The 11,785-nt window shown below is 43.6% G+C and overlaps 1 protein-coding gene across 1 annotated transcript in view; it reads left to right on the plus strand.

The window, feature by feature from the left end:
* The window catches only part of OSBPL11 (oxysterol binding protein like 11), a 79,791-nt gene extending 77,768 nt beyond the window's left edge, over nt 1–2,023 (plus strand). Inside the window, exon 13 of the mRNA XM_006092837.3 lies at nt 394–2,023. Within this exon, the coding sequence (XP_006092899.1) occupies nt 394–459 (66 nt within the window). The 3' untranslated portion in view covers nt 460–2,023. The remainder of the gene's footprint in view (nt 1–393) is intronic.
* The last annotated feature ends 9,762 nt before the right edge of the window (nt 2,024–11,785 follow it).

The raw sequence follows: 11,785 nt of genomic DNA on the forward strand, positions 1-11,785 counted from the left end.
ACTAGAGATGCCAGTTGAGATGGAGAGAACAGGTAGTACTTTCAGGACTATTTATTCATGTTCCGCCTGCTGTCTATCACTCTGGGTGAGCCTCAGTCTGCAACATTTTGGCAAAATTGGCAGAATTACTACAGATGACTTCTGCAAAAGAAAGTGTTCGTAGGGCACAAACTAGATCCCCCTAAACCAGAATGCTCACCCAATTCTAGCTAAGCCACAGTCATTGCTTTATGTCATAATTAACCACAGAGGGGTTTTTTTTCTTTACAGAAACTAGTTTTTAAATGTGAGAACAGAATGCCATTTCAATGAAGGTGTTGCTTCTAATTCTGGTTACTGCTTCTGAAAATATTAGAGGAATCGTTCTTTAACTTATTCTTCTACTTGTTTCAGGGAGATGGCTGGGTTTATCACAAACCCCTTTGGAAAATAATTCCAACAACACAACCAGCAGAGTGACACACACTAAGACTCGACCAAATGAAATTCTTCTCTGTTTACCCAAACCCTCCCAGAATGGAGTTATTGCACTGAGTGACCTACTTCCTGATTGCAGACTGAAACTAGCTAAACATGAATGTATCTATTAGGGCACCATAGAACTACAGCGAGACCAAAGTGTTGAAGAAGCACTATGGACCTCTCACCAACCTGTCCATGTGACGTGAGCAATATCATCTGAAAACCTTTCACCTGACTTGTTAGATGATTGATCTTTATCTAGTTCCTGTTCCTAAAGCTAAATTTGAATCCCCTGTTTTTGCATGGGGGCAGCAGATAAACACAACAATGAAAAACTCAATGACTTTCATTTCTTTATAGTGAAAAGTGAAGTCTCTTTCAGAGTCTATGCTTTGCTTTCTGTCAATAACTTAAGTATTCACTACCCATAAACCAAGAGGAGGAGAAAGACGACCCAGAAGTGGATTCAGCCATTGTGCCTGAAATCAGTGTTAAAAAAAAAAAAAATCAACCAGGTCGTACTAACAAGGCATTCTATTCCTTCAAAGAGACTGTGTGCTTGTGTCAGGATCTTATGCATTATCCACCTCTGTCGGAACTCTCTTTTGATTCAAATTATAACCATGGAGAACTTTTTCTTCTGAGCATTTTAATATACTTGAAAACAACATTGACTTGAAAAATTTCAGAACATTTTTCAATACCTAGTTTTATTAAATATTTCACTTGAGACAATTTTTTAAATGTGTTCATGTCAATATGATGAGATTTTGGTCTTTCTCAAGAACTGAGGCATTAAAGAACATAGCAGATATTAAGAAATAAAACTGTTACCTTTTTCCACTTGTAGGTTAATATACAGTATTATGTGTTACCCTCTGGATGAGTATGCTTTATCTTAACTCTGTTCACTCAAAATTTAAAACAACTGTTCCTATTTGTCGTAATTCAGAAGTTATATATGTGACTAAGAGCGTGTACAGTATGGTTTTATTTTCTTTTCAAGGAAACTCAAATGCTGAAGAAAGAGCATGAAATTAAAAGATATCAGGAAATTATATCCAGGTACAAATCTTTTTAAATAAGTGTTTTATTGAGGTTAAAGAATTTCTGGCAACTAAAAGGATAGTGCTAATTATAGCTCTCATCATTCATTCAAGTATTTATTGAGTACCTACTTATGGTGCTCAATACTTGTTACTGCAAGCTACCTTAATTTTCCAAGAGTGGTGCCTTATTCTGTTTCTTCTGATGTGGTCTTCCAATCAGTGTGTGTAATATATACCTGTTATTCACCAGCCATTGAAGGTGGCTGTATCTGTTGCATCATCATTAGAAATTTAAGCTTTGTGCTCTGATAAATTGTGTTTTATTGAAGGGGTTAATAGGAGAAAAACAGCAAAATAATTTTTTCAACAAATTGTAAATAATTGGTTTATGTACAACCATTTTAATGATTCCCTTGTTCATTTTTGCTGTGAAATGCACTGAAAAAATCTCAAACCGAGTTATAGTTCATGTGTTGGGCAGATTGAAAAATAATAAAACTAGAGAACAATAATGCCTTTGTCTGTTTTATGAATGGAAAGAAATAGGAATTTCATATTTTAGTGGAGTTATTGCCATGTTCATTTGAAAGACATTAATTTTTCTCTTTAAATCTTCAGGAATCTCTTAAAGGAGTAAATTTAATGAGTTTAAAATTCTTCTGAAAAACAGTACATTTATTAGTGAAATCTCCCCATGTTATTTGTCCACCTGACAAGAGCTAGGGCTTTTTCTGTTTATTTATTTGTTTATTTATTTTATTTTTAGCTACACCTTTTTAATATTTGGCTAGGGAAATGAGTCTTTGTAGCAATTGCTACATATTTGTATCTCCAGAAAGAGGAAGGAAGAGAGAGAGAGAGAAATAGCGGGAAACATGGATGGAGTACCAAACCTGCAACCTGGGTATGTGCTCTGATGGGAATTGAACCTGCCCCCATTTGGTGCACAGGACAACGCCCAACCAACTGAGCCACACTGGCTAGGGCTGGGCTAAAGTTTTTTTTTTTTTTTTCTTTTAATCTTTGTTGTTGAAAGTATTACATAGGTCCTCCTTTCCCCCCCATTAACTCTGGGCTAACGTTTTAAATGTATGCTTTCCTTCTGGCTACTAGGAATTGTATGTTAAGAAGTCCAAGACAGCTTCAGCACTTTTCCTATCTGAGGGCTGCTTAGAGCTATCCCTGTCCTGGAGAGAGACCAGCTCTGACTGATGAGCAGGAGCCTCTCTGCAGAGAAGGACTTGGTGACTGCTGCTTGCCTCTCCCAAGGGTGCTGCCTCCTTTGTCTTGAGGAATTGATGTTCACATAGGAACCAAGCTGGCTCCTCACAGGACCACGCCCACAGGAAAGGGGCTAGAGGAGGAGGCCCCATCCTGGGACTGGGGAAGGAGTGCAGAGGAGGCAGCCCTGGCCACTATCCCGAATAACCATTCTTCCCTACGCTCTGCAGCTGGGGAGAGTTCAAATAGGAGAAGATACCTGCAGAGCATGGAGGGGCAAAGGCTTTCCTTTGGCCTGGTTGGTCTAGTAAGAGCTACAGTGGACAGAAGGCCAGGAGCCTCTCACCTGACTGGCTTCAAGAAATAAAAATGCAGTTTGTTATTATTTGTTTGCTTGTTTTGCCACATCCCCCTAATCATTAAGTCAGCAGACCTGTGCTGACCACCTATATATGCCAAGCACTGGGGCCACAAAAGACTAAGTCACGAACTCTGCTCTGAGTTCAGTGGCCTAGAAGAGGAAAGATGCATAGTTAGTAACCAAGGTGAGAATTGCCAGAACAGAGAAAAGTCAGCCTTCAATGAAGGGGGTTAATGAGAGTATGGGAAGGAGGTCATGGAAAAACCCAAGTCGGGAAAACAGAACTAGTATAAACACGGTGCAAAGAAGATTCAATATAAATTTATTTACTTAAAATTATTTCTAGTATTTAGAAAGTCCTCTGTTCTATAGATGTCAATGAAAAGATAAAATAGTTAGAAAAGTCATCATCACACCAATTTATACCTGGTGTGGCCATATTAATATCAGGCAAAATAGTTGTGAAGATAAAGAGTATTAGCAGACATAAACACTTCATAATGATAAAAATGTTGATTACATTAGAAAGACATAACAAAACAGGAGTAGGGGAGGTAGAAGAGGGCATGGGAAATAAATGGTGATGGAAAGAGACTTGACTTGGGGTAGTGAACACAATATAATATACAGATGAGGTATTATAGAATTGTACACCTGAAACCCATATAATTTTATTAATATCACCCTAATTCAATTAAAAATAAAAATTTAAAGCCAAAAAAAGAAAGACAACAATCATAAATGTGTATGTACCTAATATAAAGCTTCAAAATACATGAAGCAACCTTATGGCTTTTGATTGACATAATTAAAAGGAGAAATAGATAATTCCACAATTATAGTTGGGAATTTAACACCCTTCTCACAGTAGCTGATTGGACAACTAGACAAAAAAGTCAGCAAAGCCACATGATCTGAACAACACTATCAATCACCTTGACCTAATTCTTATTTATAGAACACTATCTCATAAAGAGGGAATATGCTAATTTACTCTCACGCCATCACAAAGATGGAGGCACCCACAGCCAATAAGGAGGGAATATGCTAATTGGCTGCTACGCCCTCAAAGATGGCGGTGCCCACAGCCACAAGATGGCGGCGCCCAGTCCCCTCAGCCCCCCAGCTGCCCAGGGCCAGCCCAAGACGCAGGCAAGCCTCAGATGGCGGCTGCCCAGGTGACCAGGGCCGCCCGAGGCTCAGGTAACCAGGGCCGGCCGAGGCTTGCGCTGCCGGCAGTGGCAGCAGCAGAGGTGTGATGGGGGCGTCGCCTTCCCCTGATCGCCGGGTCGCCTCCTGCCCCTGAGGGCTCCTGGACTGTAAGAGGCGGCAGGCCGGGCTGAGGGACCCCCCTCCAGTGCATGAATTTTCATGCACCGGGCCTCTAGTATCCTATAACTACAGAATACAGTCTTTTCAAGTATGCATGATATATTCACCAACTTAGTCACTTGCTGGGCCATAAAACAGGTCTCAATAAATTTGTTTATTATATTTTAACTAGAGGCCAAGTGCACGGATTCGTGCACCTGTTGGGGTCCCTCAGCCTGGACTGTGCCCTCTCACAATCCAGGACCCCTCGGGGGATGTCGGACTGCCAGTTTTGGCCTGATTCCCACAGTGCGCAAAGCAGCAGCCGGCAAGGGAGGAGCCTGAGCTGGGCCCGGTGTGGGCACTTGATGCTCGCCACTCATCACTCGGCGCCACATGGTGCTCCTTAGTGCTGCCGTGGAGGCGGGAGAGGCTCCCACCACCACCACTGCACTCGCCAGCCATGAGCCTGGCTTCTGGCTGAGCGGTGCTCCCGCTGTGGGAGCACACTGACCACCAGGGGGCAGCTCCTGCATTGAGCGTCTGCCCCCTGGTGGTCAGTGAGCCTTATAGCAACTGGTCAACCGGTCGTTCCGGTCGTTCAGTTGTAATGGTCGCTTAGGCTTTTATATGTATAGATTCTCAGCTGAGGATATGTTTATTGATTTTAGAGAGAAAGATTAGTTGCCTCCTTAAGCACCCCAATTGGGGATCAAACCCACAACCTATTTATGTGCCCTGACCAGGAATCGAACCTGTAATCTTTTTGGTGTAAGGGATGATACTCCAACCAACCAAGCCCAAACGTAATTATGGGGAGTCAGAGAAGACTTAGCTAAAGGAACTAAGTTCTTGTCTCAGGATCCCTTGCTTTTTATTAACACAATTTGTCCTAAGGCAAGGTGGAGATATACACATCAAAGGGTAGGGTTTTGTATACACAATCCATTGTCAGATTGGGGAATTTGCCTACAGATGTTCAGGTATTTGGCCAGTAGGAGGCAATAACATGTAAATTAAGATGCCCTTAGCTGTCTGGCAGCAAGCAATCATTTTATGCATCCTTTTCAGAAAGGTTTGGGGAAATGCCCTCAGCCATCTCCAGATGATTCAGCCCTGCTGACATGCTGGAATTGGCTTCTGTCAAGAGAGAATCATCAATTGGCTGCCTGCTGAACACACTAGCCCTCTCAGAGCTAGTCAATTCTTAGAGATAGTAAATGACTGCCTACATGGGCACCTTTCATATGTAAACCAACCAATCCAGACTCCAAACTCTCAACCACCTCTTTTATGAGCTCTTACTCTCTGGGCCAAAATTCCCTTTCCCTAACTACCCTATGGCCAGCTACCAGACAGCTAGGGACAGCCCATACACCAGAGTTGCTGAGATCATTCAAACTAACCAATCTTAAATCTGTTTTCCCTGCCTCACCCATTCTTCCCACTGAAACCACACTAAAGGCTTGTGCCCATGATTTCCCCTTTCACTCTGCTTCCCTGTGTGTTCCCCACTCATGACACTCTGTGCCTCCTGCTTCTAGGGATCTTCTTCCTTCATAACAGCCATTTCTGTGACTGTGTGTCTTACCATTCCTGATGGAAACAAATCCTGAGTACCCTTAAAACAGTGAATATATGTGATGTGCCCAGATCTACTACTAACTTCATTCAGCATAAACATACATTTGAATGTGATTTTGTTCTGGCAGCAAAAATATAATCTATAGTGTTTCCACAAATTGGGATCTATTTTATTCCTCTCAGAGCATTCTTTACATATTTGTTTGGGGTAGGGAGAGGAGAGGAATAGTATGACCTGACTTTGAACTCCTAAAAAAAAAAAACCTCCCAAAAAGAAACACCCAAACGTGTTTAATACAATTTTGGAGAAGAAAGAAAAACAACAAAACAAAAAAACCCACATTACAATCAATCCAGACCTCAAACTCTCAACTCCCCCCAACCAGAATCCTATCTAATAAAGAGGGAATATGCTAATTGACCCTCATGCCATCACAAAGACGGCAGCACCCACAGCCAATAAGGAAGGAATATGCGAATTGACTGCCCTGCCCTTAAAGATGGCAGCACCCACAGCCAATAAGGAGAGAATATGCTAATTGACTGCCCTGCCCTCTACGATGGTGACACCCACAGCCAATAAGGAGGGAATATGCTAATTGACTGCCATGCCCTCAAAGATGGTGGCACCCACAGCCACAAGATGGCAGTGCCCAGTCCCCTCAGCCCCGCAGGGTGGCAGGTGCGCGGTAAGGCCAGGCCCACCCCTAGGCAGGCCTGGCTGCTCTGCATGCCTGCCTCCGGAGACCCCCAGTCCCCTCAGCCCCCCAGCCGCCCAGGGCCGCCTGAGGCTCAGGTAACCAGGGCCGGCCGAGGCTTGCGCTGCCAGCAGTGGCAGCAGCAGAGGTGTGATGGGGCGTCACCTTCCCCTGATCGCCGAGTCACCTCCCACCCCTGAGGGCTCCCGGACTGTGAGGGGGGCAGGCCTAGCTGAGGGACCCCCCCCTCTAGTGCATGAATTTTCATGCACCGGGCCTCTAGTTATGTAATAAATCCTCAGTAACTTTTAGACAGTCCTAGTTTTCAAACAAAGATCAGGTAGTCTGACAGCTTATGAATATCAAAGAAAATTCTCCATTTCTAGAAACTCAATTGCCAAGCATTGTTTGCAAAGTAACCCTACAGGTAAGCTATTACTCATATGTACGATGTTATTTGAGAAGTGCCACAGACTCACTTGTCCCAAAATACCCTGGCCACAGTGCTTCTTCCCAACCTATCTGGTTTGTTTCCTAGTATAGAGTAAAAAAAACTATTTGTTTCAGAAGACTTCTATCAAAGTATATTTAAGTCATCTGGGAGGGGGGAAATATTTCTATCTTGTGGTGGCTTTCATGGTTTTTAGCTGCTGCAGATTCCAGTTGCTGGCTTGGTTGTAGGACTTTGGGGAAGTTTCTCAAGCAATAGGGTTTTAGGGTATGGTTCTGCTGATTTTGGACTTCTATGGTTCAGACTTCTCCAGGGCATACAGCCATGAATCAGTTTGGATAACCACTTTGGCAGACAATGAGACTGCCTGAGATAGGACAGGTGTTTAATAAATATTTGTTGCATGTTTAGTTGAATAGATGGGAGCTTCAGATGCAGCTCTGTGCTGCATAGAACAGAACCAACTCTAGCCATATGAAGCCAATCAATAGAGAAATCCTGAAAGAGTATCAGGAGCTCCTGAAATTAAGGATCTGATTTTTGGAGAGTAGAAAGTCACAGAATCAAGGTAGTTATGGAGACTTGGCATAGAACCCACAGGAATTCATGACTTAGAAACATCTGGCCCTAGCACCACCATTGGCCCAATGATGGCTCCAATCACCGGCATCCCCTCTCACCCAAGATTCAAAGTCCTGGGAGTTTCAGGGTCTGAGTGGCTGAGTGGAAATAATTTGCCTAGAGGTAGTAAAAGAAGGATTTGAATTCTTTTTTCACATATATATATATATTTTATTGATTTCAGAGAGAGAGGAAGAGGGAGAGAGATAGAAACATCAATGATGAGAGAGAATCATTGATTGGCTGCCTCCTGCATGCCCCACACTGGGGATGGAGCCTGCAACCCGGGCATGTGCCCTTGACTGGAATCGAACCTGGGACCCTTCAGTCCTCAGACTGATGCTCTATCCACCGAGCCAAACCAGGTAGGGCAGGATTTAAATTCTTCAGTTGTGATTGGAGGGTGCAATAGAAGGCACACACAGAAGGAGAACACGACTTCACAGAGCCTGGGTGGGCAGCCAGACGGCAGGAGGAGAATCCTGGGGAGGGGAGAACAGAACCAGAATGGTGAGGAACAGAGAATAGGGGTTTCATGGTGCTCCTGGGCTAGCCCAGGAGCTCAATTATTTGTTAAATTAATGACAAAATGAAAACCTAGTTTGGCCCGTGTGGCTCAGTGGTTGAGTGTCGACCTATGAACCAGGAGGTCAAGGTTTGATTCCCAGTTGGGGCATACCCAGGTTGGGGGCTCGATCCCCAGTGGGAGGCATGCAAGAGGCAGCCAATCAATGATTCTCTTTCATCATTGATGTTCCTATCTCTCCCTCTCCCTTCCTCTCTGAAATCAATAAAAATATCTATACTAATAAAAGCCTAGGTGGCCCTCGTGTGCGACATCGTCACAAGATGGCCACCACAAGATGGCCATGTGCACAGTGGAGGCAGGGCCTGGCGGCCACTCCGTGCAGTGAGACCTGGGGGTCCCACAGCTTCATGCGGCGTGGAGGAGGCCGGTCCCAGCAGAGGAGGCAGGTCGCTGCAGGGGAGGGCAATTGGGGGCGATAGGGCCGGCAGGGGAGCAGTTAGGCGTCAATTGGGCCAGCAGCGGAGCAGTTAGAGGGCAATCAGGCTGGCAGGCAGAAGCAGTTAGAGGCTGATCAGGCAGGCAGGCAGGCAGGCGAGCAGTTAGGAGCCAGCGGTCCTGGATTGTGAGAAGGACATACCCCGAGGGGTCCCAGATTGGAGAGGTTTCAGGCCTGGCTGAGGGACACCCCCCCTCCCCGGTGTACAAATTTTGTGCACCGGGCCACTAGTATATTATATTTTAAAAAGAAACCTAAATCATGCTATTCAGATATGAGACTGAAGTTCCTCTGGCTGGATGAGGTGGGGAGTGTTTCCCCACAGAAAGTGACTCATCCTTAGAGCCAGCCTGGTTAGTCATCCTTGCTCCTGAGACTTTTCCCACTTATTCCAGAGCAGCTAACCTCAATCCCTACCCCAGAGAGATGCGGGAGCACGGGTATCCTTCCCCTGTCTGAATCAGAAAAATGGGGAGCACTTGTACCCGGAATCTCCATGGAATTAGCCTTGGTTGCTCCCATGCTGTAGCCAGACTTGAGTGACTTTGCCAGCGTATTCTACGGAAATGTGCTTCTCTCTCTGGGTGTTCAGGTGAGAAACCAACCCTTGATTTCCGTCAATTATTTGCCTCCTTTTCCAGAAGAATCTCTCTTTTTCCCTCTCCTTCATACAGAGCAGCACAGCCCAAGAGCTTGGATTCTGAGTATCCTATAAATCTGGGTTTAAATATAAGGTCTTGTTCTTATTTGCTGACTGTGTAACCTTGTCAAATATTACCCTAACCTGCTTCTTCCTCTGAAAAGGGAAAAATAATGCCTGTTTTGCAGGGGCATGTCATGAAAATGTAGATAAAGTGACAAGTACATACAAAACACAGGGTGGGGCATCCAAAAGATGGCTCCATTAAAATTTTCAAAATACCATGTCTTCTCTCTAACTCAGGCTTTTTATTTTTATTTTATTATATTTATTTATTTTTTAATATTTTTTTTGAGTTTATTTCAGACATGAAGGGAGAGGGAGAGAGAGAGAGAAACATCAATGATGAGAGAGAATAACTGATCAGCTGCCTCCTGCACACCCCACACTGAGGATGGAGCCTGCAACCCGGGCATATGCCCTGACCAGGAATTGAACCTGTGACTTCCAGGTTCATAGGTCGACACTCAACCACTGAGCCATGCCGGCCAGATGAACTCAGGCTTTTTAAATAAACATTAGTTATTGTTGGCTGGTCCGAGTGCAGTGGTGTCTTACAAATAAACATTAGTTATTGTCTCTCTCTCAAAACAAATTTATTAGCTTGTAGGTAGCCCCAAGGGTAAGACATTATCTAGTTGGTACAAATATCAATTTTGAGAATTACATTATTTTGCAATAAACCAGTTATATTATTTTACAACTAGTGGCCTGGTGCATGGATTCGTGCACATTGAAAAAAAATTAATTAGAAGAAATTCTTTAATATCGCTATTTGCCCTTTCTCTATAATAGAAGTGTCAGAGAAGAAAGAAAATTAGTAAAATGTATATGAAAATAAGATATAAATTCATTCATAAATATACAATAACAACATGCTATAACAACAGAGGTACATTGTGCCAATAGTTGGTCTTCAGACATATTCTGTCTATGATGCCGCTTTCTTTCAGCTTCAGAATGTCAACAAAAACAACCAAATTCAGGATCGACAATGACAGATCAAAATACATGCGTGTGATTGGCACCAGCGAGAGCTTTATATGTATTGCGCATGCACGAGTCAAGGTTTATTTTTAAACTAGAGGCCCAGTGCACAGATTTGTGCACCAGTGGGGTCCCTCGGCCTGGCTTGTGGGGATTGGGCCGAAACTGGCTCTCCAACATCTCCAAGGGTTCCCAGATTGCAAGAGGGTGCAGGCCAGGCTGAGGGACCCCACCAGTGCATGATTGGGGCTGGGGAGGGACCGAGGGAGGGCTCCAGGGCACGTCCGGCCTGTCTCGTCCAGTCCCAATTGTCTGGACCCCAGCAGGAAGCTAACCTACTGGTTGGAGCTTCTGCCCCCTGGTGGTCAGTGTGCGTCATAGCAACTGGTTGAACGCGAATGGTCGGACACTTAGCACATTAGGCTTTTATTATATAGGATTATATAGGATTGCTAGTGCGCGTCATATGTACCAGACAGTCATATGGTCAGATGAATGTATGGTAGGTCACTTAGCCTTTTATTTATTTATATATTTATTTTAAAAATATATTTTATTGATTTTTTTACTGAGAGGAAGGGAGAGAATAGAGAGTTAGATACATCGATGAGAGAGAAACACTGATCAGCCGTCCACAGGCCAACGCTCTATCCACTGAGCCAAACCGGTTAGGGCTGTTTCTTTCTTTCTTTCTCTCTTTCTTTCTTTCTTTCTTTCTTTCTTTCTTTCTTTCTTTCTTTCTTTTTTTCTTTCTTTCTTTCTTTCTTTCTTTTTCTTCTTCTTCTTCTTCTTCTTCTTCTTCTTCTTCTTCTTCTTCTTCTTCTTTTTAAATGTATTTTTATTTCTTTCAGAGAGGAAGGGAGAGGAAGAGAGAAAGAAACATCAATGAAGAGAGAATAATTGATTGGCTGCCTCCTGCATGCCCCACATTGGGGATGGAGCCCGGAACCAGGGCATGTGCCCTGACCGGGAATTGAACCATGACCTGGTTCATAGGTTGAGGCTCAACCACTGAGCAACAGCAGCGGGGGTGTGGTTGGGGTGGGGGGGTGTCATTGTATTAAAGAAGTCCAAACTCTAGTTGGGCAGACAGATACATAAATAACTAAAATAATAAAGGGTGTCCCAAAATTCACGCAAAAAGTAATTTTGATAGAAAACACAGGTTTATAATTAAAAATTGTAAATTTTTTATTGATTCATAAAATATACAGTATAGGGTTACGTATGGAATAGCATATCGGGTAAATGGCCTCCACGGCTTTTCTGGCACATACACACTCTTTTGTTGAAATTTTCCATGACCGAAATGCAG

The sequence above is a fragment of the Myotis lucifugus genome, unplaced genomic scaffold (assembly GCF_000147115.1).
Source record: "Myotis lucifugus unplaced genomic scaffold, Myoluc2.0 scaffold_105, whole genome shotgun sequence".
Classification (NCBI taxonomy): Eukaryota; Metazoa; Chordata; class Mammalia; order Chiroptera; family Vespertilionidae; genus Myotis; species Myotis lucifugus.